Genomic DNA, 26,941 nt, shown 5'->3' with positions numbered 1-26,941 from the left:
AAAAGATAATTTGTAGGGGGGCAAAGATTCTTAAAAAGCACTTATATTTGAAGTATGATAAAGATAATAATGTCAACAGAATAATGAGCAAAGGACTTGAACAGCTTCATCTCAAAAGAGGAAACCAAGTGGCCAAAACATATGAAAAGGTGTTACTTTCAGTAGATAAAACCACCCATTTAATTCACAGTGAGATACCAGTTATTTATCAGATTGGTTCTTTCTCCACTCCTAGGTATATACCCTAGAGAAACATGTGCAAATTTCCATCAGACACACGACTCAGGAGGTCATAGCAGCATTACTGATGATAGCTCCAAACTGGAAACACTTGGAAGGTCTACCACCGGCAGCACAGATAATCAAATTGCAGCTCACTCATATCATGGAGTATTGCATAGCAATGAAGATGAATGACTATTGCCACAGGCAGCTACACTAGTGAAACTCACAAACATGATCTGAAGGAAAAAGAACCCAAGAAGACTGCTTTCAGTATGATTGTCTTTATATGCAGTTGAATACTAGCAAAAATGGAATTGCATTGCGTAGAAATGTGTACATAGGTGGAAAATTATTGTGAAAAGCATGGAAGTAGTTATCACAGAAGTCACAATAGTAAAAACTCTGGGCTGGAGAGCAGAGAGGGCACTTTGAGCAGGAGGAGACACCTGGGGGATTTCTGGAATGTTGACCATGCTCTATTGGACATAAATAATAGTGTTTGCCTTATAATTATCCTATAAATGGCACATTTATGCTTTGTGCACTTTTCATGTCTGTATATTTTGCAATAAAAATTAGTTGAAAGGCTATTTGCCACAGAGGGTATGGATTAGAGAGAATATTTGGATAAATAGGGGAATATACGAGAGTTGATGGGGCATGCATATTTGTAATGTTTTTATTTTTTATTTTAATAAAAATCATAATATTTGTAGCAATAAGACAACGGCATGTTTCACAACATCCATAGTTGGTTTCATCTGCTTTGGACTGCTTTATTACATTTCCGTCAGTTATAACTCTTTGCTCCTGTGGGATGTTGGGACACTGAAGTAGGCCGTTTCCCACCTCCTCCCCGGGCCCCATATGCCACCAACAGTGCAGCTCTTCTGGGCAGGCAGCTGCCAAGCCGGTGCTGGGCCACTTCCCCCTTTGATGCTGCTCTTGTCAGTCACCAGTGTAGCTGTTCTCTGCTCTGCGGGAGGCCATGTACTGCTGAGGGATCCTGGACATCCTCAGGGCTGCTTTAATGTCACTCTTTGAAGGACATCTTGGAAGTTCCTTGGGAAGTTGTTTTAGCATGTGATCTTTACACCTATTAAAATTTTTAAAAATGTTTGTTATATAGCAATATGCATGTTAGGCCTTCAGCAGCCTTATACATCTCTAAACGGTCTCTTGATTGCATCCTTTTTTATTTTGCTTGATTTAGTCTTGTGTTGTTTTGTTAGGTGTGCAGTAGGCTATACTATGTAGGTTTGTGTAATTACACCTATGATGTTCTCAAAATCACCTAACGACAAATTTCTCAGAATGTATCCTTGTCATTAAGTGGTACATGGCTGTATATTGCTCTCTTATCTGCTTTTGACTTAAATTTAAGGTCTGTCCAGAAGGTATCCAGCCATGTAATATGAAAAATAGAGACATATTGAAGAAGATACAAGATACAAGAAGCATTGTACATAGGACAATGATGCCTCAGTCCTCTTCAAAGTAGGCACTTTGGGACCTCACACAGTTCTCCCAATCACCATCAGCTGCCCTGTAGTATTTTCCTGAATTTCATCAATAGTCTTAAATCTCTTCTCTTTCAAAGGAGCTTTTAGTTTTGGGAAAAGCCAGACATTGCAGGGAGCCAAATCTGGGCTGTATGGGGCTGAGTCACCTGAGTGATTTGATGTTTTGCCAAAAAACTGCCAATCCCCAGTTGCCCACAGCTGCAGCCTTTTGAATCATCCAAATAGTTTCCGTGGAGGAATGTTCAAGCTTAAAACAAAATTAGATGTAGATTTGTTGCTCTAATCATTCAGTCATTTTGAATGTGACACCACACAGTTCACTTGCTCACTCAATGGAGTATATGGCCCCCACTGACTAGTACAGTGAAGTCGTCATTGTTCACACATGTGTATTCCAGTCCACTCTCCTTGGCTGCCAGGTTGCATTGATGTTGTGGAAACCATTCTTGTTATATTAAGTATGGTTGGACTTTTTCCACACAGACTTTGTATATCTGGTGAACATTCTTCCATGTGGCAAAATGTAATTTTATGTCATAGTTTTAAAGCTTTTATAGTGTTCAATAGTATGTACCTTTTAAAGCTAATCTCCAACTTAGTGGTACATATTGTTTCTAAGATTTGATTTTTGTAACAAATCTAGAAGACATAAACTTGCCCACATTTTTTGGTGTGCTTGCTGACTAGGTAAAAGACTCCTTGTATATACCCATCCCCAGTTTTTAAGGACCTTTGTGTACAAGATGTGAAAATGCCATTTTCTCAATGGCCATACTGAATCAAGTATTATTATTTTGTAATTCCTTCTTAGTAGATAAGCAATAATTACTATTATTTTAATTTGCATTTATTAGTTAGTAAGCTTTGACTTTTCTCTAAATGTTTAGTTTTTCTTATGACTTGTTTATTAATGTTCTTAGATCAGTTTTCTTTCTTTCATTTCCTTAGCCTATTTTTCTGGAGCAACAGATAATGTAGGTGTGAATCACTTGCATAATAAATGCATTATGTGATATGCTATATTTTATCATTTCCTCATACTGGAGATTAATATGATTCCAATTTGAAATCTATTAAATAATGGTGTGATAATTACCTTTATGAATATACCTCCCCCCCCACAGTTGAGATCTTACATTGAATAAGGGTCCTAGAAATAAAAATAACTAGAGGCCTAAGAAATAAAAATCAAAAAAGGGAGTAATAAATGTAAACATACTTAAAATCATTTTAAGGGAACATGTACAACCAAGAGCAGCCCAGTCTTCATGATGCCCAGTCTCTATAAGGAACACTTTTCTTCCTAATGTGTGTGATCCTGTGTCTAGGGCTCCTATCAGGTGTGAGGGGGAGACTGACCCATCAGGTGCTGTCCTTTGAGGTCACACATCCTTGGCCCCTCTGCTGCTGGCTGTGGCTTATACCCTGAGGCTCCATGGAGCTCCTTGTGGCTGACTATCTGGGGCCTCTATTTCTTTGGTGTGATGGCTTCTCCTAAGGGTTGTGTTTTGCTGCTGGGACCTGAAGTTGCCCCTTGGCTCATGCACATTCTACTGCTCAACTGCTTGTCTCACACACGCATTCAGTGCTTCTCTCACCCATGCTTCTGCCATGGCCGTGAGCCCAGGGAACACCTGGCACAGGGATGTAAAGACAGTCTTGTGTGAAAATAAGCTTTGATTAGCTTTTCATCTTATGTTTAAAATGGGCTGGATTTTGCTCCTCCTATCCCTGTGGCTTATTTGTTACTCTTTTTAGGGAAGTTGCTTCCCTTTTTGATGTGGATCCCACATGATACATTTTCTGTTTGTTGTGAATTTGTTGTGTTCTGTCACATCTGTCACTGGTGGTGCTGATCGAAGGACACAGAACTCTGAAGTAAGGTCATCTGGGTCACAATGACCTGTCTTGCACTTGAAATGTGGCATTTTATGGGTTTGTGAATTGAAGCTTATGCCTTTTACATGTAATATAAGTAAAGGTGAGGCTGCCCTGGCTCCTTCTTCCCTGCTCCCTCACCTCCGGATGTGGACTCCATGGAGTAGATTGGAAAACTAAGGACACATGGGTCTCAATTTCACACTGCCATTCTAGAAATGAACATAATCACGCATGTGGAACCGTATGTGTAATAAAGATGAAATACTCAGAATTTAGTTATTTTCAAGACAAGATTTCTTGCAGATTCCAAATATGGATCTCTCTGTGTTAAACTGATCTTCCTGGTGGAAGGAAGAAACCAGGAAAATTTAGAGAGATTTCTCATTACTGTAAGTTTTGCAGTGTCAAGGACAAAGCCTGCTATGTGCCTGGCAGAAACAGATAGAAGAACATCTGTTCTATTGATGGATGGCAAAGTGGTACTTTCCAGCCCTGTAGCTTGGAGCCCTCTGGCTCACTATAACCCAGGTTGCCAGCAGGGAAGTTAGGGCCTGTGGCGAGGCCAGGCTGATACAGGCTAAGGCAGCTGAGTGGCCAAGCTCCTGGAGGATGCTGGGGAAGGAGGGACTGGACATTGGGAACTCTGTTAGGGAGATGAGAGAGGTTGGCTCCAAACAGGTAGACCTGGAGCAAAGAAGCTGGTGGCCTGCACACTTGGAGAGAAAACAGGGACTGGTGTGGGAAGGACAGCCAGGGGCGAAGGAGACTGACTGAGCTCATGCTGGCCCAGGGCAGGGCTGGAAATGGCAAGGGAATGGGTCCTGAGTGAGGCTGAGGGCCATCATTGGAGCATCTCAGTGTGATGGGAGAACCCTGCCCCCACTGGAGAGAGAAGTTTGGAAATAGGACGCTGAGTGCCCATGGCATGGCCTCCTGGCCTCTGGGTCCCTGGAGTTATTCTCATTCCATTGACCTGCTCCTCCCTCTGCCAGTTTGTCAGGGGGTTGGTGATGGAATTTGGACTTAGAGAAGGTAAGAATTTTCTGAGGCCCAGAGAGGACCACTTCTGGAGAGAGAAGATTGTCTTTTAGTAATGGAGTTAAGGCTCAGTCTAAAATGGGTGAGAAATTATACTGTGTGGGGTTTAGGAAGGACAGAGGGCTGGAGGAGAAAGGAGGAAACAACACTCAGAATTTCTAGCAGAGGGCTGCCTGGGGCAGTGTTGCTGCCTGTTGAAAGTGGTTCACTGAAATAAGACTTCACTGGTATTGGTTCTAGAGATATATTTATTATGGTCCTGCCCTCTCTGCCACCCAGGTGGGTGGTCTCTGTTAGGGGCTGTGTGGGGGATCAGGGCCAGGGCAGGGCTTCTTGTCCCCCTAGGTCCAAGGGAGCATCTGGCCTTTGACTCTTCTTTCCAGCTTGACCCACACCAAGCCTTTCCCTCCAGTCCTCGGGGAGACTCTCATGATAACATTGCTGTAGGATGACCGATTCTTCCTCACCCTCTGCCCTTATCTACCCAGGAGAAAACACTAAAGACTGGGTTTGTGTACCACACTGTCCAAACTCTCAGGAGGAGGCATGAAGAGAGCAATACTCCCATACCCCAGAGCTCCCCAAGTTCCTCTCTCCTGGGACCTGTCAAGGCAAATGCTGGAAACCTGACCTTGAAGCTGGTCTTTCTCTCCTCTAGATGTCCTACATAAATCCGATATTCCTGTTGTATTATTTGGGGAAGCATGACATGCATTCTCATCATTGTGAACTGTCAGCCCCACCTCCTGACAAGTGGTAGCTAAAGTGACCATCTCCATGGCCTCCAGCCAGCCACAGTGCACATCTGTGCAGGCCTCAGCTGGTCCTTACCTCCAAGCAGGTGGAGGAGCTTCACAGCATCAGTCAGCTGGAGGTTTCTCTCCAGCTGACAGGGAAGAGGCAAGAGAGTCCAGGTCAACCAGTGGCCTCAGGGCTTGGACATTGTGATGGGACACCTGGAGAGTTACTGGGACAGGTCAGGCAGCCAGGATGGGAGGGAAGGAAGGGACAGGTCACAGTGAGGGGAGAAACAATGAGAACCCAGAGCTGCAAGAGCAGCAGGAGCTTTTCTTACCTGCAGTACATGATGTCATTGAAGAAGTTCTTAGCATTATAGTCTGGGTGGGGGATGGTTCTTTTCACCTGGATGACCTGCTGAGTCTTCTCCTGCTTCTGGATGTTGTGGGCCCCCAGGGTGACATTGATTAACCTGTACTGAGAGCAGAGCGGTGTTCACGTGGAGGCATGGAGTCACAGGAGATAGAGCCTGGGAGTCCGAGAAGGGCAGGTGACAGCCAGGGCTGGGTAGGGCTGCAGCTAGGGGAAATCGAGGCTGCAGCAAGGCAGGGTGACTCTGCTTCTCAGAGACCCTTAGGGTAAGGCTTCTGGGAAGTTTTTCTTGCCCTCAGGCCATATCATGAAATTGCCTGAGTTTTCATTTTGGCCTGGTGCATGTGTTCATCATCCACTGCTGCTTTATCTGGCCAGTGGTCCCTCTCTTCTCATCTGTTTCACTGACTCTCACCTGTGATTCTCTGAGCCCAAAGCCTACCCATCCTATTTCTTAGCCTTTCATTGCCCCAGTCATGATCCCAGAGGGCTCCTCTGATGAGCTCTCCTGGGCTTGAGTTACCAGGGGCCTGGGGAGCTGCCCTTGGCTGCAGCCCCTGGGATAAAGGACAGGGGTCTCTGTAGGGGTCTCAGGGGATGTAGTTTGGCTGCTGCCCCTCACCTTCCATTGCAGTGAGCAGCTGTCAGAACAAAGTTTTTTTGCACAAGAACACCGCCACACATCATCTTCTTTTCATCTTGAATGTTCAGGGAGGCCATGTAGGGGTGGGAGTGGGGCTTCGCCTCATGTCCCCTGATCATCTTCTTTGAAGGATGTGGCTTGAATCTGGGTGACAGGCAGTGTCTGTGGTCAGGAAGGAATGCTTAGGAAGGTGATTATTGAGATGGGTGGTCTAGGTTCCCTAAAGACAATGGGGAGGGAGTGTCTCTAAGGTCCTTCTGTGGCCAAATAACCTTTTCTGAACCTCAAGCTTTCTAATTCTCTTCTAAGAAAGGGGGATAGCCCTGGCTGGTGTAGCTCAGTGGATTGAGCGTGGGCCTGAGAACCAAAAGGTTGCCGGTTTGATTTCCAGTCAGGGCACATGCCTGAGTTGCGGGCCAGGTACCCAGTTGGGGGCATGCGAGAGGCAACCGCAGATTGATGTTTCTCTCCCTCTCTTTTGCCCTCCCTTCCCCTCTGTCTATAAAAATAAACAAAATCTTTTAAAAATAATTAAAAGAAGAAAGGGGGATACAGTGCTTACATTCCGAGTCCTACTGAGACACATGTATCTAGGAGAGAAGACCTGTCTTGAAGATGGTGGAACCCCAGGGGATGTAAACAGGACTCAGTGAGTCTCCCTGACTCTCTGAGCCAGTGCTAACACCCCAACTGGTGCTATTTCTAATCATCTACCCATGAGCTATGGAGTTGGATTTTTCTAAATCCTCATGTCCACGGTCTAACACATCCTAGGTTCTCAGTGGGTATTTTTGGCTACATGAATACATGGACTCCAGTTAGCTTTTGCCTGATGTTTGGTGGGTTTCAAGGTCACAGGAAAGGGGGAGGGCACAGATAGTGAAGCAGCTGAGGGCTGGGGAAGCAGAGGATTGGAGCTGAAAATGGGCTGCTCAGGCCTGGGGCAGAGCCAAGGCAACTGGGAAGCTTTGTTGGCCATCCTCTGGTGCATATGAGATCAATCAAACCCTGAGCTCCTCTCCTGGGCATGGATTATGGTCACATTCAAGATGAGGAGGAGACCAGGTGTGGCATGTCCATGTGCAAGGGAACTCCATTCCGACAGCTGCTCATTGCAGTGGAAGGTGAGGGGCCACAGCCAGCCCACATCTCCTGAGAAATTTAGCTGGTTCTTAAGCTGGGGTCCAGTGACAACTTCCACCACTGTTCCCGGTTTGTCTGAGGTGCCCGTTCCTGGGTCAGAATGAGGGGTTTTAATGACTTGTCTTTGATAGCTTCCCATCTTTTGCCAAATGCTTTTCTATGAACAACTCACTTTCTAGGTGATAGAGAGAAGCTAACAGCTGTGAAAAGTGCACACCCTACCTCCTGACCATCCTTGTTGAGTGTTTATCCATCATCGGACTTGTTAGTTTGAGGCTGGGATGGAAGCTGGCATTTGGAAAGTTCCTGGGATCAAGTGGAGGAAAAGTCCCTGCCTGTGCTGGGCAGAAGGGTCAGGAGTACAGGGGGTTTGTGAGATAGGCTTGCACCTTTGGAATAGGGATGGTCACTTACCAGTCCCAGTGTCAGTGGGGCTGGGGGGTGGAGGGGATGCAGAAAGACCAACAAGAACAGGAGTGGCTGCATCTTCCCAAAAGTTCTGCCCAGGTCAGAGCTGCTGGTGTTTCTTTTTTTTCTAGACACAACGCCCCTAAGGGGAGCAAGGGAAGAATGGCTCAGTTACCTCACACACCTCCTGGACCATGGCCCTCTAGTTTTGCTGGGTATTATCACACAAGGGGGTTTGTTGAAGTTCTCTGGCTTGGTTAGGTGACAATGGCACTGTTACCACCTTTGTGCCTTCACTGCTAAGCCACAAGACACAAGCTAGAGGAAGAAACAAGAAAGGGAAGGCTATGGCTGCAGCCAGAAGAGGGTTTGGGACCTCAGAAATCCCAGAGACTAACTAAAGAATATTTCCATTTCTCAGTTCCTGGCTCTTTTTCCATTCTGATGAAATCATGAGGAATTATTCAGCAAGCCAGGTCCAGGGATATGAGAGACATGGCCCCTGCCCTTGAGAAGCTGACAGTATGCTGGAGTTGACTGAGAATCTGTGCTCAGAGTACAAGAAGGGAAGGGCTATGGTGAGGGGTCTGCTTGGTGGCATGAGGTAGAGGCTGGCCTTTACCTCATGCTTGGACACACCCAAGTACCCCAAACTGTGACTCCATTTCCTGCATCGAGAGTCCAAAGAACCTGTCTCTGATGTCACTGGGTTGAACAATCATAAACAATTGTAAACAGACTCTCCCAACACACTCACCAGTGTGATGGCAGAAGAAAGTAATGGAAGGGAAGGCGTTATGAGTTCTAAACACCCCAATCCCGATTCTGTGCTAGGAACAGCATCTTATGAATACATAGAGAAAAAGTGGAAAAACACATGCTTAAGTATCTGTAATGATGACCTCTGGGTGGTGGAATTCTAGGTAATTTTCCTTTTCTTATTTACCTGTTCTGTGTTTAACACTTTTTCTGTGATGAATATGTATTACTTTCATACCCAAAATATACTTTCCCATAGTTGAAGCACACTCATAAATGGCAGATATTTAGCAAACCACTTTTTTTTTTTTAGCCTTCCCTTCTCTAAGTTTTATGTTTAAAATGAGATTCTTTTTATTAATCCAGTTGTACAAAAAAGATTTGGCTTTTCTTTGGACATACACACACACAAGGATCAATTGGAGGTGGGGAGGCAGACTGCAGGTGGATGGCCTGCTGGAATGCCAGGGGCTGCACTGGACTCTAGGCCTAAGACAGGGCTGTGATAGGGACTTGAGCTGCTTCTGTGAGGACTGAAGGGCCCTCCTGAAACTTCTCAGGCTTTCAAGCTTCTTCAATTTGCCATGGGGAATGGGAGAGGGGAGTGTGGCATGGGGTAAGCTATATTTTTCCAAAATCTTCCCACTTATTTTGGTTAGGGTGGAAAACTGGCCCTTTACCCCAGAGCTTCTTAGGACATTGTCCATCCAATTTTTGGCTTCTTTTATGTTGCATATTGGCATTAGGGCTGTAGGGGGTAGGGGTGCAGGTGTAGCTTGAAGGAGGGCAATAGGGATGAGATCTCCGTTTTCCTGATAGAGTTAACATTCAGCCTGGCAGAAGGAGCTGGCACTGGGGAGGTATATTTGGAAGGATCTGGGTAACAATGCAGCATGATTTTTTTGCTCTGGATGTGGAAGGTGTGGTATACTGAAGGGGGAAGCCTCTAACAAATCAGAAATGTGAACAGATGGTTGCCAGACACATAGTAGGCAATTAACAAACGTTTTTGGTGAATAAAGGAGGACTCAGTGATTTTCACTCTAGAGATTCAAGTTTGTTCTGTGTCTGGCAGTCTGCCTTCCACCCTGTTTGCACATTCCAGTTCTGGCCTGTGCTGCAGAGAAGATAGAAGGATGGACTCTAGGGTGCCTCAGTCTGGTCTCTGCAGTTGGAGACTCCTCATTGTTCTTTCTATCCAGGGCAGAAAGCCAGAGATCCTAGTGTAGATACGAGGAGGTTTCCCATTGTTTGTTTCCAAAGGAGACAATGCCCTGGGCCCTGTTGTCACACACAAAGGGGCCTCCAGAGTGTCCCTGTGGGCAGAGGGAGTAAGGACTGAGTTGCTCTGGAGGTGGGTGGTATCTGTTAAGGGGCTGTGTGGGAGGTCAGGGCCAGGGCAGGTCTTGTCATTTCACTAAGTCTCAGGTCTTCAACCTGACTCTGATGGTCTCTTCCCTGCCCCCTCCTCCCCAGGAAGCATCTGACCTTAAGCAGCTGTGGGACAGCCTCTCATCTTCCCCTGGGGAGACAGGACCAGAGACTGGATTGATGGAAAGGTTGAGGACATAGGGCTATGGCTAGCTCCCACTGCTCCAGGTCCCCACGAAGCTGGGGTGTGCCCAGGGCTGGGCATGGACAATGCTGGGAATACCACCAAAAAAAGAAGACTGAATTTCTTTTGGGTCCCCCACACATATCTGTAGCTTCTGTTGTAAAGGCTTTTGTAGTAAAAGATGTACAGCTCATCCTTTTGGATTTTCAGGTCTACCTTGTGTAGTGAGTCTGTGATGGTGTTCAGGTCGAGGCACCCCCAGCTGGCCACACTGCATACCATGCTGGGCTTCACCTCCTCTCCTATCCTGGGCAGCCAGAGGGGCTCACAGTGGCAGTCAGTTTGGCCTTCCTCTGCAGCTAAAGGCAGAGGAAAAGAATTCTAATCTATGAAGGGCCCACAGACTCCAGGGACAGCCATGGGGTTGCTTCTTCAGAGACCTGGGACAAGTAAAGGAGTCTTACTAGGAAGAGGGACAGGAAGGAGGCCACAGGAGATGCAAGACCCCAGGTTCAAGATGTGCTAGGACCAGTGGAGCAATGGGCTCTACCTGCAGTAATGATGTCACTGACTTTAGGACGATAGTCTGGGTGATGATGGCTGTTTTCACCGGGATGATCTGCTGGGTCTTCTTGTGCTTTTTGAAGTTGTGGGGCCCCAGGGTGACACTGATTGACCTGCAGAGAAAGCAGAGGGGGATATGGGGTCACAGCAGATGCAGACCAAGGGCTGTGAAGGAAAGAGAACAGCTGGGGACAGGGGGGACTGGAGTAGAGAGGAATTATAGGGGATGAGGCCCTGGGCCTAAGCATCTCTGTGTCCTCTACTTCTTGGCAGCTTGGGCTAGGTGGCATTTCCTGGAGCAGATTTAGGATGCTCAGCCATGTACTGAGCTTGCCTGCTTGTAAGCAAAACTTCGAGTTTCTCACCTTTGTACCCTGGGCTCCCGGGAACAACCTTGGCCCCCTCTCTATGCCACCTTTGATCACTCCCTCCTGTCTGCATCAGGCCATTTGCAGTGAACTACCCCTCTCTCCTCAAAGCTTACCTGTTTTCTGAAGTGCTCTGCTGTGCGACTAGGTCTGCCACCCCTGAGAAAATGTCCAGGTCTACCTGCCCTGAGAGGTAGCTGCAGAAGGCTGGGGGCCCAGCTTCTGCTCCTCACCTTCTCCAGCAGTAAGCTGCTTTCAGCACAAAATCCCCACGCACAAGGAAACCCCCACATCTTTTATGTCCTGGAGTTGTGACCCAAAGAAATGCCATGTAGGGATGAGAATGAGGCTTGACCTCATGCCCTCTGATGATTTTCCATGTAACAAAAATTCTACCCTGCCTACTATGTTCATGAAGCCAAAAGCTGGAGAGGGAGGCTGGGACAGACAGAAGCAGGGCAGGGAGGAGTTGGGTGGCAGACAGTGGGGTCTCTAATCGTCAGCCATTAGCTGTAACCAAGAAGGGGGTCCTGCAGGTTTCTTGGGCAACATTCCTGGCTTGCCACGTGACCCACAATATTCAGATTCTCCCTCTGACAAAGAGAAGAGCAGTCCTGATTCCTTCATTCCTGTTGCAGTCACATATGTGAGCAGACAAGATTTGTGTTTGGAACAGATGGTGGAGGGCCTGCAGGTCCTGGAAAATCCTTCCCTTATGCTCCCTGGGTCCTCTCTCCCTGCTCTTCCCCAGACTCACTGAGCTTCTGCTGGTCTGTGATATTCAGAGCACTGTGACTGAAAAATTACCAGGGAGAACTTGAGACTGAAGCAGCCAAACACAAGTGTTAAGGGGACCAGGATGCCACCAACTCTGGGATTGACTGGGTCCTTAGCTTCTTTATGAATCTAGGAGAAGGGGATGGAGACTGAGGGTAGATTTTAAGACATTGAGTTAGAAACTTAGTGGACCTTAATTTGATTACAGAAACCAGACCCTTTTTCCAAGCTGCCATTTCCTAGGAAATTATTTCTCATTTCAATCTTCCAACCTTCTTCCAGATGGCTTTGTAAAAAAAACAAACAAACCCAAAACCTCCCTTTCCAGATCACAAGGGAAGAGGAGAACACCCATAGGCCCTCCTGGAGAGCAGCCTTCTGCCCTGCCATTCCTGCTGTTTTCCTTCAGCATCAGATTTGCTAGTCTTTGAGGGAGGTTGACTCTAGAGTTGAGAAAGTTCCTGGGGATGGACCAGGGCCAGGATGTGTCTTAGTGTGGCATCTGAGCATGCTGTGCCAGTGTGGCATGGGACTGGGCTTCCGTTGGGGGGATAGTCACTCACCTGCCTCCACCTTGGGGGACAGAAGAAAGGCCATCAGGAGCAGAAGTGGCTGTATCTCCTCAGGAAGGTTGCCCAGGTCAGAGCTGCTGGTGCTTCCTCCTGGTCTTCTGACAACCGGTGTTGTGGCCCTGATCACATGAGGCTCTCTGCCTAGAGGCCTGATTGGAGTAAGATCTTATCAGTAACTACATAAGCATTTGCAGTTCTCGACTGAGGGCTGACTACACCAGCTGGAAACAGGAACTGCAGACTGCAAATAGGGCAGTTGGTGTGGCTGCCAGTAGCCGGTTTCTGAGCCTCAGAAACCCGAGTCTTGTGATAATGCATGCAAGAATCCCTCATTCCCTTGGATCTCTCTAAACAGTTAGGGAGATTATTTGTTGACGCCCCCTTTTTCTGAGACTTAGGGGTACTTGGGATGACATTTCTTGCTTTTGGTGGGGGAGACAAAACCATCTGTTCAGATAAAGATGATGATGGCCACGGTTAGAGGGATGCACAGGATGATGTGGCAGCAATGCTAAAGAGGGCTTGTGTTAATTAGAAGAACTGAGTGGTTTAAAACACAACAACATTTATTTTGCTCATGAATATGCATTTGGGTAGGGCTTTTTTTAGGTGTGCATAGCTCCTCTTTGCTCCCCTTGATGTCAGGAGAGGCTTGAAGCCTGGAGTCTGGGATCAGCTGAAGGCTGACCCACACATGCCCAGTGGTTGGTGCCAACTCTCTGCTGGGTGTCAGTTCCTTTCTCTGTATAGGATTGTTTGGTCTTTGCAACAATTGTTGGCTTCTGCAGAGTGAGCATCTCTCCCAAATTGACCCTGGCGGAAATATTCTGTTTCTTTCCTAGACTTTGAAGTCATATGGTATCCATTCTACATTATTCCACTGCTTGGGACAATCAAAAGTGCTCACCCAGATTTAAAAAGGAGAGTGTTGCAATCATGTAAAAAGAGCCTGAGGGATGGGAGATACTCAGCGGCTGTCATAGCAACCTGCCACCCTGCTTTATGTTCACGTAGACGTGGTCAGAGGAGTTGAAACCACTGATTCCTGTCAGTACGGTCACAGCCTTTGGAGATGCTGGGGTCTACTCTGTCCAACTCAAATATACTGAGAATGGAAGAGGGTTGGCTTTCTCAACATTTCCTTTCTTGTGAAGTGGGAATGAATGCCAGGAAGACAATAGTATTTTCACAACACTGTCCAGAGAACTACTGCATTTTGGATGTATTTGTCCCAAGCTAATATAAACATTGAATGTGATTCCAATAAAAATATCATTTTTCCTTCTAGTGTTACACAAGTTCTAGACAATTTCTAAAACATATGTAGACAAAAGCATGTGAGAATATCTCAGAAAGTTATGACCAAAAAAAAAAAAAAGGGACAGGGTAAGCCTCGTCAGATGTTAAAAACATCCTATGGTGCTGACTCATGAATAAACAGAGAAGCCAGTGAAACAGAATAGAAAGTCAAGAAACATTCCCAAGTACATAATAAGGATATGTAGTTTATAATAAGGTGGCATTTAAAATTATTGGGAAAAACATAGACTTTCTAATAAATGATTTGGAACAACTAGATAGTATTGTTTGTTTTATTTCCCTATCACAGTTGACATTGTGGTTGTTTGAGGATGTTAAGCTGGAGTCATATTTCATATAAATCATGAGAGTAAACTGCAAATAGATGAGACACTTAAATATACAAAATAAAACCATACATGTACTAGGAAAGAACATGGATGAATTTCTTCTTTTTAAAAAATTTTATTTATTTGTTTTCAGTGGGGAGAGAGGGAGAAAGACAGGGAGAGAAAAATCAATACATGGTTGCCTCTCGTGCATCCCCTACAGGGGATCGGGCCTGCAATCCAAGCATGTGCCCTTACTGGGACTCGAATCAGTGACCCTTTGCTTTGCAGGCTGGCACTCAGTCCACTAAGCCACACCAGCCAGGGTGCTGGATGAATTTCTTTATAACTTATGAAGGGTAAAGCCTTTCTGAGGGACTTCTGACTAAGATGGAGACATAGGTAGATACACTGTGCCTCTTTACACAACCAAAAGGAAAGAACAAACTTAAAAACAAAAAAACAACCAGAACTGATGGAAAATCGAACTGTATGGAAGTCTGACAACCAAGGAGTTAAAGAAGAAACATTCATCTAGACTGGTAGGAGGGGTGGAGATGGGCAGCAGGGCAGAGAGGACTTGTACCAAGGTGGCGGCTGGAGAACTGGGTGGGGAAGTGGCTGGTGGAATGTGTGGTTCCACATTTGCATGTGTATAAACTGGGAGGCACACTGGGGAGAGAGATCATAGAACCCAGGGTTCCAGTATGTTGAAATAAAGTCTCAAAAACTTCGGGCTGTAAAAATCTGTGGGGGTTGCAGTGGTGGGAGAAACTCCCAGCCTCAGGAGAGTTCATTGGAGAGACCCACAGGGTCCTAGAATGTACACAAACACACCCACCCACCCGGGAATCATCACCAGTAGGGCCCAATTTGCTTGTGGGTAGCAAAGGAAGTGACTGAAAGCCAGCTGAGAGCTGAGCGAGCAGCAATGTTCCCTCTCTGACCCCTCCCCCACAGACAGCACCATAACGCAGTGACATGGGTTGCCCTGCCCTGGTGAACATCTAAGGCTCCGCCCCTTACTAGTACCAGGCACACCAAGATCAAAACATGGCCCAAATGAAAGAACAGACCAAAGCTCCAGAAAAATACAACTAAAGAACAAAGGGATAGCCAACCTACCAGATGCAGAATTCAAAACACTGGTAATCAGGATGCTCACAGAATTGGGTGAGTGTGCTCACAAAATACAGGAAAAAGGGAAGGCTATGAAAAGTGAAATAAAGAAAAAAGTACAGGGCACCAACAGTGAAGGGTAGGAAACCAGGATTCAAATTAATGGTTTGAATTAGAAGGAAGAAATAAATATTCAACTGGAACAGAATGAAGAAACAAGAATTCAAAAATATGATGAGAGGCTTAGGAACCTCCAGGACAACTTTAAACTTTCCAACATCCAAATCATAGGGGTGCCAGAAAGAGAAGAGGACGAGCAAGAAATTGAAAACTTATTTGAACAAATAGTGAAGAAGAACTTCCCCAATCTGGCAAAGGAAATAGACTTCCAGGAAGTCCAGGAAGCTCAGAGAAGTTGGACCCAAGGAAGCACACACCAAGGCATATCATAATTACATTACTCAAGATTAAAGATAAGGAGAGAATCTTAGAAGCAGCAAGAGAAAAGGAGAGAGTTACCTACAAAAGAGAGTCCATAAGACTATCAGCTGATTTCTCAAAAGAAACCTTACAGGCAAGAAGGGGCTGGAAAGAAGTATTTGAAGTCAAGAAAGCCAAGGACGTACATCCAAGATTACTGTATCCAGCAAAGCTATCATTTAGAAAGGAAGAGCAGATAAAGTGCTTCCCAGATAAGGTCAAGTTAAAGGAGTTCATTATCACCAAGCCCTTATTATATGAAATGTTAAAGGGACTTGTTTAAGAAAAAGAAGATAAAAAATATGAATAGTAAAATGACAGCAATGTCATAACTACAGACAACTGAACCTAAAAAAAACAAAACCAAAACCAAACTAAGGAAACAACTGGAACAGGAACAGAGTCCCAGAAATAGAGATCACATGGAGGGTTATTAGTGGGGAGCGGAGGGAGAGAATGGGGGAAAAGGTACAGGGAATAAATAGCATAAATAGTAGGTAGAAAATAGACAGGGGGAGGTTAAGAATAGTATAGGAAATGGAGAGGCTGAAGAACTTATATGCACGACCCATGGACATGAATTAAGAGGGGAGGAATGCTAGAGGGAATGAGGGTACTTGGCAGAGGGGGACAAAGGGGGCAAAATTGGGACAATTGTAATAGCAAAATCAATAAAATATATGAAAAAAATTCACCTGGCTGGTGTAGCTCAGTGGATTGAGTATGGGCCTGTGAACCAAAGCATTGCCAATTTGATTCCCAGTCAGGGCACATGCCTAGATTGCAGGCCATATCCCCAGTAGGGGGTGCGCTAGAGGCAAACACAGATTACTGTTTCACTCATTCCTTTCTCCCTCCCTTCCCTTCTCTCTAAAAATAAATAAATAAAATCTTAAAAAAAATTCAAAAATACAAAAATTCAAAATGCAGATGTAAAACTTGGAAATAAATTTAGTTAAAGAGTGAATCTATTTAATATATAAAGAACTCTGAAAATCTAGAAGAAAAAGACCAAAAAGCTGATGAAGAATAGACAAAGACCTGCACAGGTCACAGTAAAATATGTTTAAAAAATAATGAAAAGAGTCTCAACTTTACCCATTTTAAGAAAAATAAAAATAAATATAAAAAATGGTTTTTTGGCTCACAGGTGACCAAAAAATTCAAAAGTTAAACAGCAAACTGCATGGGTGTGGCTGTTCGTGCTGGGGGCTGGTGGGAGGTGCTGCAGGATCTATCTTTTTCCTACACTGTCACTTTCATCCTGTCCGTGTGTTTATGTTTAAGTTAGGTCTTTTGCAAACAGCACAAAATTGGTTCTTGCTTTTTAAAAAAATTCGGACTGATGATCCCTGCCTTTTAATTGGAGTATGTAATCTATTTGCTTTTAAATGCAATTACTGAGAAGATTGGGTTGCAGAATATCACATTGCTATTTAATTTCTATTAGTATGATTTATTCTTTGTTTCTTTATCCTCCTCTTCCTGCCTTCTTTTGTTGTATCTCATATTGCCTTCTTTCCTGGCTTTTAGTTATATCTTTCTATATTACTTTAATGGCTCTGGATTACAATATGCCCCCTTACATATCAGAGTATACTTTAAATTCACATATACTACTCATAGAGGAACACTCTAATGATGCATTTCTACGTATCTTCCCCCTGCCACCATTTATATTTAGCCACATTTTATATTTTTATTTCTCTTTTTCCCTTCTGCTTACAATGAGGATCACTTCCCTTTGCCTAAAGAATTTATTTTAGTATTTCTTTCAGTGCAGGTGTGATGGCAAGAAATTCTTGTACCAACTTGTGTGTCTTCATTTCATTTTCGAACAATACTTTCACTGGATATAGAATTCCAAGTTGAGTTCCAGGAAGAGATTGCCTATTTTCCTTTCTTTGAACTGTTTAAAAGTATCATTTCTCTGTCTTCTGACTTGCATTATTTCTGAAGAAAAGGTTATTTTTATTCATATTGTTGCTTCCTCTAAAGTACTGTGTGGTCTTATTTCTTCTGTCTACTTTCAACTTTCTCTTTCTCTTTGATGTTCATCAACCTGACTATTCTGTGCTTAAAAGTGGCTTTCTCTGTCCTGCCCGATGTTCACTGTGCTGTCTGAATCTGTGAATGAGAAGTGTAGTCTAGCAATAGGGCTTTGAAAAAAAGAAACCTGTTGCTGCACTCCTTTCATCATATGAAATATGTTTGTTGTTCAAATGCAGTGTTGTGTGGGATACCAAGACTGGGAATAAACCCTGTTGAATTTCCCAAGTCTGCAGACAACGGTACTGGCAGAAGTATGGTGGTGAGCAAGAAAGGCAGAGCCATCTCAGAACATGCTCCTGGATCAAATTACCAAGATCTTGCATTCCTTTGGGCCTATTCCCCCACCCTAGGAGCTGACTGTGTGGGTCTCTCCCAGCTACGTTGAGACGTGACTCTTCTTGTGGGTCTGCAGCAAAGAAGTGTGGTGGGTATGGGTCTTGGTGAGTAGAGGCATTAGTATTTTTAAAATTTTCATCACAAAGATTTTAAAGCAGGTTTCTTCAAACATGGGAGATAAGAAAATACTTCCACAGACAAAGGAGAGTGGAAGGAATCAGCATGTTCAAGGTGCTTACCTGCCTCTTCCCAACATGCCCACAAGCAGACCTGAGCTCACCAAAGAACATGTTTTGCATACTTGTAGAACGGCTGCCACAGGAGCACAGAGGCTTTCTCTCCAGGAAGGTGTCTGAACAGAAGCTCATGCAGTGTTCAGGGATGGCAGGAAGTCATTACAGGGTGGGTGTTAGAAAACATGTAAGGCCTCTAGTTGGCCTGGCTGTCGGGGCCTGGGCTCAGACCAGGCTCTGTCCTAACTCAATGGTACCTTCACTTGGTCGCCACACTGTCCTGGGACTTTGTCTCTCCCTTATGTCTCAAAAAAGGATGAGGACCTCCAGCGTGGTTTTCAAACTTGTTTAAACCATAGAATAATTTCCTGAAAACTTAGAATCATTGCCTCACACGATAGAATCATTTCTTCACATATGTTGTACCTAAATGAGTATGTGGCTGGGCAACTTTTTAAAATACTATTTTTGTTTTGCTTTTCACATTTTTCCTGTTTTGCATTTTTCAGTAGGTCCTTAGTAAGTGTTAGATGCAGGGATTTTTTTTTTAGTTTTCCAGCTCCAAATCAGTAGCTGTGTGACAAGACTGCTCTTTCCAAGTAAATACACTCAAGGTCATTGAGAGATTGTGTTGCTGCATGCTTTGTGTGCGACTAGATGTGAAAAGATGCTTCAGTGAACAGCTTGGTAACTTCACATCTAGAAATGAAAGAACTAACGTCATTTCCAGGTTCCATATGCTACTGTTCTAGAGCCACAAGTGATAAAATTCAAACAGTGTAACCGGCAATAAAAATAAAACACGAATACATTACTCCATGGGCTTCCCACAAAGATCTAGGCCATGTAGACTCACATAAAGGAGGGAATGGGAATTAGATTTGAATGAAAGTCAACACTGTCAGTTTCACTCGGGTTCAGGTGATAGAATGTGTATTATGTTCACTGTATATCCCCAACGCCTGGCACTTAGTTGGTGATCAATCAGCATTTGTTTGTTGGGTGATGGACAAATTTTGCTTTCCAGTGCTATTACAGAGAGGAGCCCTTTCTAACTCCAAAGGCTGATATAGCCCACAGTGGCCAGCAAGGAGTCTGAGTCTAGAGGCTGGCAGTGACACAAAGGAACAAGCTGAAAGGGGCTAAGGCTCCTGAGCAACCAGGAGGTCAGTAGATACTGATGGCATGGTGGGGACCCTGGGCTGAATGTGAGGGGTTGAGCTAGCTCTGTCAAACTGAGAGGTGGGACCAGGTCTTCTGGAGAGACACCCTGCAAGCCCTGTCCTCCATGGCCCTGCATGGCGCCAGCACAGGCATGGTCCCATGGTAACCCTCTGCCAGGACATAAGCTGGGCTGGCAGCTCAGTGATGAGCACCTGCTGAAAACTTGGAATGCTGGGTGTCCTATGTAGGAGGGATATGAGGAAGTGTTGAGCTCAGATCAGTGTGGTCTGGAGGGAACAGGAGTTGGTGGACTCTGAGAACCCTCAGTGGTTAGCAGAGATGAAGAAGAAAGGGCAACCAGGGGACTGGAGACAAAGCTGGGCCATCAGCCTAGAGGAGGGAAGAAAAGGGCAAGGAAAGAAATTCAGCCCAGGCGAAAATGAAGAGCTTATCCAGCTTTGCTTTTCTCCCCTGTAGCCCCACAAAGAGCTGCCACTGGGAGAAAATGTCCTGCTCAGGAAACTACGCCCCCCACCCCCATCTCCTCCCATTCCCCTCCCCAGTGTGGTGGGCCTGTGTCATTGAACTGCAGCCCCAGGCTGTGCCTGCTGGGTGTCCAGCTGCACAGTGGTATTCCCTTCCTCTCTGCCTTGTAACAAAGGGAAGGAGAGAAGACCTTCATGCTGAACCCAGGACCTGAGAGATTCATATTTTCTCCTAATGATGCTCAGCTCTGCCCTGGCAGAAGGACAGGCCCTGGAGGTGTGGCCCAGGAAAGAGTTGGGTAACAGCTTTGCAAGGGGTTTGGGGAGGTGGTGGGGGAAGGGGGAAGAGGAGGAAACAACACAGCAGAATTGTGCCATTGGCCTTCTAAGCACAGAGATGTTGCCTGTGAATGAGGGTTGAAGAGTAAAGAAAAACCCAGCTCTTCCCATGCTGCTGAGAGACATTTATTTACGTGGTTGCTGACACCGCCCCTCCTCCCTCTCCACAGTGTCATTTGGATTAGCTTCAGAGAAGATAATCTGGCTCCTGCAATTTGAGGCTTTTCATGGTTTTCTTTATCCAAGGAAGGAAACTTGAGATTTTGGTGAAGATCCGTGGCGCTGTCCCATTGCGGAATCCATAGGAGACAATGCCCTGAATCCTATTGTGACACATGAGAGGGCCCCCGGAGTCCCCCTGTAGATGGAAAGAGGGAAGGACTGAGCCAGCTCTCCTAGTTCTGCCCTCCCACCCCCCCCCCCCTCAGAGAAGGCTGCCTGGCATGGCCTCCCTGTAGGAGATACAAGGGCGCACAGGCTCCTGGGGGACCCCCCAGCCTGGACATCATCACTGCTTCACTTCTACCCAGGTGGCAGCTCCCTCTCCTCCCCCAGGTCCTGGGTCCCCTCCCTATAAATGTGCTGTGGGACTGTGGCTCTGGTCTACTGTGTAGGTACGTGAATGCAGGTAGAGGATGAACTCATTAATCAAGGTGGGTGCCAGCTCCAAGGAACCACCAGGTTTAACTGCTGCACATGCAGGGAACAGTTTTCTAACCACTGTGCCTATGCATGGGCCACAGTGTTGCAAATTCATCCTTCTGGAGGAGCATCATGTTTAGATTGACACAGGCCCTTGATAGCCTCTCAGAGGCCCTATTTCGCCCCAGAGCTGGCTGCTCCCCAGCTTTCTTCCCGGAGAGAAAGATTACAGCCTAGAGAGTGAAGGAGTCTCACACTGTCTGGCTCTTTAGGTTTGCTCTTCCCCAAACATCCCTTTCCCCAGAGCCAAGCTAGGCAGATTCTCAGTATCACCTGAAAGGAAGCCTTTTTTTCCACTGGGTTCCCCACGCAGAGTTGAATGGTCCTGTTGTAATAATGGTTAAAGAGCTTCTCACACACTGTATCCTTCTGCACTGTCAGCTCTACCTCCTGCAGTGTGTCTGACGATCTGCCCTGTGGGGCGACCTTTCCCCAGCCGGCCACAGTGCAGTTCTGTCCTGGCCACAACCTGCCTTCACCTCTGGGAAGGCAGAGGGGCTTCACAGTCTTAGTTGGCTTGATGTTTTTCTCCAGCTGATGGGGAAGAGGCAAGAGAGTCCAGGTCAACCAGTGGCCTCAGGGCTTGGACATTGTGATGGGACACCTGGAGAGTTACTGGGACAGGTCAGGCAGCCAGGATGGGAGGGAAGGAAGGGACAGGTCACAGTGAGGGGAGAAACAATGAGAACCCAGAGCTGCAAGAGCAGCAGGAGCTTTTCTTACCTGCAGTAACATGATGTCATTGGAGAAGTTCTTAGCATTATAGTCTGGGTGGGGGATGGTTCTTTTCACCTGGATGACCTGCTGAGTCTTCTCCTGCTTCTGGATGTTGTGGGCCCCCAGGGTGACATTGATTAACCTGTACTGAGAGCAGAGCGGTGTTCACGTGGAGGCATGGAGTCACAGGAGATAGAGCCTGGGAGTCCAAGAAGGGCAGGTGACAGCCAGGGCTGGGTAGGGCTGCAGCTAGGGGAAATCGAGGCTGCAGCAAGGCAGGGTGACTCTGCTTCTCAGAGACCCTTAGGGTAAGGCTTCTGGGAAGTTTTTCTTGCCCTCAGGCCATATCATGAAATTGCCTGAGTTTTCATTTTGGCCTGGTGCATGTGTTCATCATCCACTGCTGCTTTATCTGGCCAGTGGTCCCTCTCTTCTCATCTGTTTCACTGACTCTCACCTGTGATTCTCTGAGCCCAAAGCCTACCCATCCTATTTCTTAGCCTTTCATTGCCCCAGTCATGATCCCAGAGGGCTCCTCTGATGAGCTCTCCTGGGCTTGAGTTATCAGGGGCCTGGGGAGCTGCCCTTGGCTGCAGCCCCTGGGATAAAGGACAGGGGTCTCTGTAGGGGTCTCAGGGGATGTAGTTTGGCTGCTGCCCCTCACCTTCCATTGCAGTGAGCAGCTGTCAGAACAAAGTTTTTTTGCACAAGAACACCGCCACACATCTTCTTTTCATCTTGAATGTTCAGGTAGGCCATGTAGGGGTGGGAGTGGGGCTTCGCCTCATGTCCCCCGATGATCTCCCCTGAAGGAAAAGTCTGTTGTGCTTTTGTGCACTCACTGAGTTTGTCAGGCAGGCATCTGCTGGATGACTCAGAACTGCTGGGCACTTGGGAGCCTGAGCTGTCCTGGAGCTGAAGGTGTATGGGGAGGGGCCTTAGTTGGAGGTGAACATACTTGTCTTAGGGACAGTGAAGGCCTAGAGGCTCCTGAAAATTCCTTTCCTGACTTCACTTGGTTTCAAGTGAGTGTCTGAGGCCCCTGTGGTGCTGTGATGCTCAGGACAGTGGCACTTTGCAGTGGCCAGGACTTAAGTTTGGAGATTTAGATGTTGCTGAGTGTGTCATAGCGCCTGACGTGTAGTGAGTGCCTGCTAAGGGTTTGTTGGCTGCCTGTAGGAATGGCCTTCAATGGGCCTCTGGAGAAAGGTTGGTAAGGCCAGTGCTGTGGGGCTCTGGAGAGCAGAGGGGTTGCCAACCACAGTGGCTCATCCTTTAAAGAGGGGAACTGCTAAAGGCCTGGGGAGAAAAGCAGAGCTGGAGAAAGGGACTGAGGGCCTTGGGATGGAGCAAAGGCAACAGCAGTCTTCTGTGTTGGGGACAGTGACCTCAGCAATGATGGGGTATGCTGAGCTCAGGGCTTCTCTCCTAAGCAGACCCTAAGGAGAGCAACTGTCTCATCACAGACATGGAAGCCTCTGCAGTTTCCTACCCTCTTCCAAGCACTTCTAGGAAAATTTCACTCTCTAGATGGAAAGGTAGGGCCTAGGGGGTGAGGGGATTGAGTCCACTGGGTTTTTTTGAGAACAGCCTTCTGCCCTGTCACTGCTGCCTGTAGCTTATCTGGCATCATGCTTGGGGGTCAGAGATGGGAAGGGAGTTGGGCTTCAGAACATTCCTGGTGCACAGAATGGATCACAGATGTGCAGAAGGGACAGGAGTGTGGGACTACTGTGGGATGGATTGGGCCTGTGAGGATAGGGATGTTCACTTACCTGCCTCTGCATCAGGGAGTAGTAAAAAGGCCATCAGGTGTAGGAGCAGGAGTGGCCACATCTTCATAGGAAGGCTGCCCGGGTTGGAGCTTCTGATATCTTTCTGTGCTGCCTTTTAGGCCCCAGAAGAGGAAGAAGGAGCAGGAGTGCTCAGTGACCTGAGTTCCCCTCTGGTTTTGTAGTGTTTCATCCTAGAAGTCTTTCTTTGAAAGCTTCTCCACCTCCACGCCTCCTGCCTGATGATGTTCTCTGGGTGGTTTTGTGAGAAGGAGGAAGTGACCACATCAGGACCCACAGCTGATGAGTCAGAGCAGACACCTCATTCTAGCCCAGAGTAGCAACCCAAGGGTACAAAGTGGGGACTGTAGGATGTGGTATTGACCAGTAGAGGTACTGGAGCCCAGAAACTTGAGTCCCTAGTGACAGAAACATCAGTGCCTCATTTCCATGCTACAAAGTCCATCAGGATAATTTCTTTCGCACATGTGTGTTTATGCCCTTCTCTGTGCTATGGCCAAACACATTGGAGATGTGTCTTCTTCCTTTAGAGCAGTGATTTTCAAACTTTTTCATCTCATGGCACACATAAACTAATTACTAAAATTCTGTGGCATACCAGAAAATATATGTTTTGCCCATCTGATGAAAGATAGGTATAATTTTGATTTACAAAAAATAAAAATAATAGTCATTACCTACTCTTCTTGCACCAAAGAGATTTAAAAAAAAAATTAGGTGCCTATGCTTGTATATCAGGATATTTGGTACAAGGAATTAACCAATCAGATGGAAACTTATTATGCAATATGACCAATAAGATACAATTCTATTATATGACCTATATATTTATGGTTCCACACAGGGTAGTCACACTGGTTGGCTATTGTTGTCATTTTTTAATTTAACAATCTAAAGAAAAAGAGGTCAGTGCTCCTGACTAAATCGTCAGGTATTGCATGTTTTAAAAATTCTTGAGGCACACCAGTTGAAAATCACTGCTTTAGAGAGCTGACCATCTGGTGGGGGAGACAGAAACATTAGGGAGCAGACTACCATATGGGAAGGGCCACAGCAGAGGGATGTACAAGGGAGTAACCCAGCACTGCCACCATCTATGAAACTGGTGGCGGTTTCATAGATACACCGACCTCGTCATCACAGCTTTTTTTCCCCACGGGATTTTTTAACTTCTCCCTTTAATTTACAAATGCTCAGAGTAATATGTATATAAATCCTCACCTAAGAACATGCTTACTGATTTTAGAGAGAGGGGAAGGGAAGGAGAGAGAGAAGGAGAGAAACATTGATGTTAGAGAAAAACATCGATTGGTTGCCTCTCATACAAACCCCAACTTGGGACCAAACCCTCAGCCCAGCCAGGCATCTGCCCTGACTGGGAATCGAACCCAGGGCCTTTTGGTTTATAAGATGACACTCCAACCAACTGAGCCACACTGGCCAGGGTTCTTGTCAATATTTTTAACAAAAGTACTGCAATTGACATGTATTGGCCTAAAGTAATGAATCATTGTAGCCCTTAAAGTTGATTCCGCTGATTGACTTAAGCCCAGGTCATTCTTTCTTTGGGTTGGCTGGGGTCAGTCTCACCCAAGTCACATGAATTAAGACTGGAAAGGGCTGTTTCCCCAAAGGAAGTTCTGATTACTAAATCATTGATATGATGTGAAGTGGGAAACCATGCTCAGCAACAAAAGCCCAATAATTGTCCTTTTAGTATTCTCTGTTCCCTCTTCAAAGAGACACACTTTTGATATAGCAAGCTTGGCACCTAATAGGCTCACATATGCTAAGCAAATTATGCTGATGATCTCACTATACTGTAATGGACATGAAGGACCATTGTTACTAAACAAGCTATGCCCAGTTCTGTTCAAAGATGTACTAAGGTATCTCTTGGTGGGTAGAATCTGGTAATTTAAATTTCCATCTTTGTCGCGGAGCTTCATCTCTGAGCCCCGCGTCCGTCATGGATGAGAATAAGTCTACCAAGACATGATCTGCTTGGGGAGGAAAGGTGGCCGCTTCTCTCAAAGGGGAAGGGCCCAGAGCCTCTCTCTCCAGGGGCTTTTATTAGGTTCATTCACATAGGAATACGGATAAAGCTCATCAATCATTGTCAGGCAGTGAGGGTCAAACAATACATAACTTATAGAGAACTTTGAGGGCTTATTGTGAGTTAAGGTCAGTTAGTTAAAGGGCTATAAAACTTTGGGAGACAGATTCATACCAGGTCTGGACCCTTATCTTTTAAGCTGAGGGTACAGATTAAGTAGGTTTCACAGGAATGTATGTTTTTTTCTTACGCCTGATTTCCGAGGGAATCTGCCCCTCCCAGCACAGGACTGCACTGCCCTCTGTTATTGTTTCAGGTTTAAGTCAGGCAAGGGAAGTAAGGCAGCCAAGAGATTAGGAGACTTCTTGCAGACAGAATGAGGACTCAGGCTATTTCAAAGCCAAGGGGCAAGGGTCCATGACCCCCTTTTTCTATAGCCCCCCGAGTCCTTCCCTGTGGGCCTTTTCTGTGGCCATGCCTGTCTTAGGTTGTTCCTCCCTTGAGGAATCTTATCCATCCATCATTGGCTAACTGGTCAAGCTCAGGGCCAAGCAGGATAAAGTGGGCAGAGATGGCATCCCTGCCAGGGAGATAAGCTTTGTCTCCTTAATGGCTTATGGTCCCAACTCTGACTCAGCCTTAACCATGGGGGTTTACAGCTTCTGAAACCAGGCAGGGTAGTTTCCAACATCTCTCCCTTTTTTGTTTGTGAAATCAATTGTAGTTGTCAAGCCTGTGAAACCTATTATTTGCTGTCTCTGAACACGACCTCGAGAAAATGACCTCTATATACATCATAAGGCACGATAAGGATTAAGACAAGGAGGCACACAAGGGCTGCCATGACCCAAACTTGTAAATTCAGTCCATCAAACCAGTTCTTAGGGTTCCGCTATTGTAGATTATCGTGGAGGGTCTGGAACACTTTCTGTTCAGTTAAGCATTTGATGTCACTGAGCTGCTGGTGGAGCTCAAGCTGGAGCTGATCAATCTGTCCTTTGAGATTGGTAGAGAATGTGTCCTGTAGGTGATGACGAATATCTGCCCAGGAATGCTGACTGGAGTTCCACTTCAGGGGGTGACACACAGCTTAGAGAGGTCTGGATTGGGGGAGTCCAATGGAGTGGAGGTGGGTCGCCGCTGGGGAAGCCTTTTTGGTGATATGGCTTCACCCTCTTCACTGCCAGCTCCAAAGGTCCTTCTGGAGAGTAAACACAAGCATACCCTCTTTCCCAACTTAATAGTTCAGTTGGGCCTTTTATCTTCCTTCC

The 26,941-nt window shown here is 46.0% G+C and overlaps 3 protein-coding genes and 1 pseudogene across 3 annotated transcripts in view; all 4 read right to left on the bottom strand.

Annotated features, from left to right (window-relative positions):
* LOC128781446 (cathepsin G-like) overlaps window positions 1-26,941 on the bottom strand; it is a 61,542-nt gene that overhangs the window by 11,033 nt on the left and 23,568 nt on the right. The gene's annotated exons all lie outside the window — the stretch shown is intronic.
* LOC112296591 (granzyme B(G,H)-like) lies at window positions 952-6,607 on the bottom strand. Its single transcript, XM_045188339.2, has 3 exons — window positions 6,400-6,607; window positions 5,743-5,877; window positions 952-1,321 (listed from the first exon to the last, which is right to left on the bottom strand). Exons 1-3 carry the CDS (start codon window positions 6,537-6,539, stop codon window positions 1,174-1,176), a joined length of 423 nt encoding a protein of 140 aa, XP_045044274.2. The 5' UTR covers window positions 6,540-6,607; the 3' UTR covers window positions 952-1,173.
* LOC112296589 (granzyme H-like) lies at window positions 9,884-11,548 on the bottom strand (annotated as a pseudogene).
* LOC112296490 (granzyme B-like) lies at window positions 20,522-23,777 on the bottom strand. Its single transcript, XM_024551283.3, has 5 exons — window positions 23,597-23,777; window positions 22,486-22,627; window positions 21,828-21,963; window positions 21,378-21,638; window positions 20,522-20,760 (listed from the first exon to the last, which is right to left on the bottom strand). The coding sequence occupies exons 1-5, from the start codon at window positions 23,661-23,663 to the stop codon at window positions 20,590-20,592; spliced, it is 777 nt and encodes a 258-aa protein (XP_024407051.2). The 5' UTR covers window positions 23,664-23,777; the 3' UTR covers window positions 20,522-20,589.

The sequence above is a fragment of the Desmodus rotundus genome, chromosome 7 (genome assembly GCF_022682495.2).
Source record: "Desmodus rotundus isolate HL8 chromosome 7, HLdesRot8A.1, whole genome shotgun sequence".
Classification (NCBI taxonomy): domain Eukaryota; kingdom Metazoa; phylum Chordata; class Mammalia; order Chiroptera; family Phyllostomidae; genus Desmodus; species Desmodus rotundus.
The sequence above is the reverse complement of the archived record's forward strand: the minus strand, read 5'-3'. Positions and strand labels throughout refer to the sequence as shown.

Bases quoted from the DNA above. Each gene is read 5' to 3' on its own strand.
- LOC112296490 (XM_024551283.3), bottom strand. From the start codon at position 23,663: ATGAAGATGTGGCCACTCCTGCTCCTACACCTGATGGCCTTTTTACTA. The intron at 21,964-22,485 runs GTGAGGGGCAGC...CTCTCAGTACAG, and splicing joins GCTGCTCACTGCAATGGAAG to GTTAATCAATGTCACCCTGG. The intron at 20,761-21,377 runs GTGATACTGAGA...TTCCATCTACAG, and splicing joins AAAAAAAGGCTTCCTTTCAG to GGGGACTCCGGGGGCCCTCT.
- LOC112296591 (XM_045188339.2), bottom strand. From the start codon at position 6,539: ATGATCAGGGGACATGAGGCGAAGCCCCACTCCCACCCCTACATGGCC. The intron at 5,878-6,399 runs GTGAGGGGCAGC...CTCTCAGTACAG, and splicing joins GCTGCTCACTGCAATGGAAG to GTTAATCAATGTCACCCTGG. The intron at 1,322-5,742 runs GTAAGAAAAGCT...AAATTTTAATAG, and splicing joins AATGACATCATGTACTGCAG to GTGTAAAGATCACATGCTAA.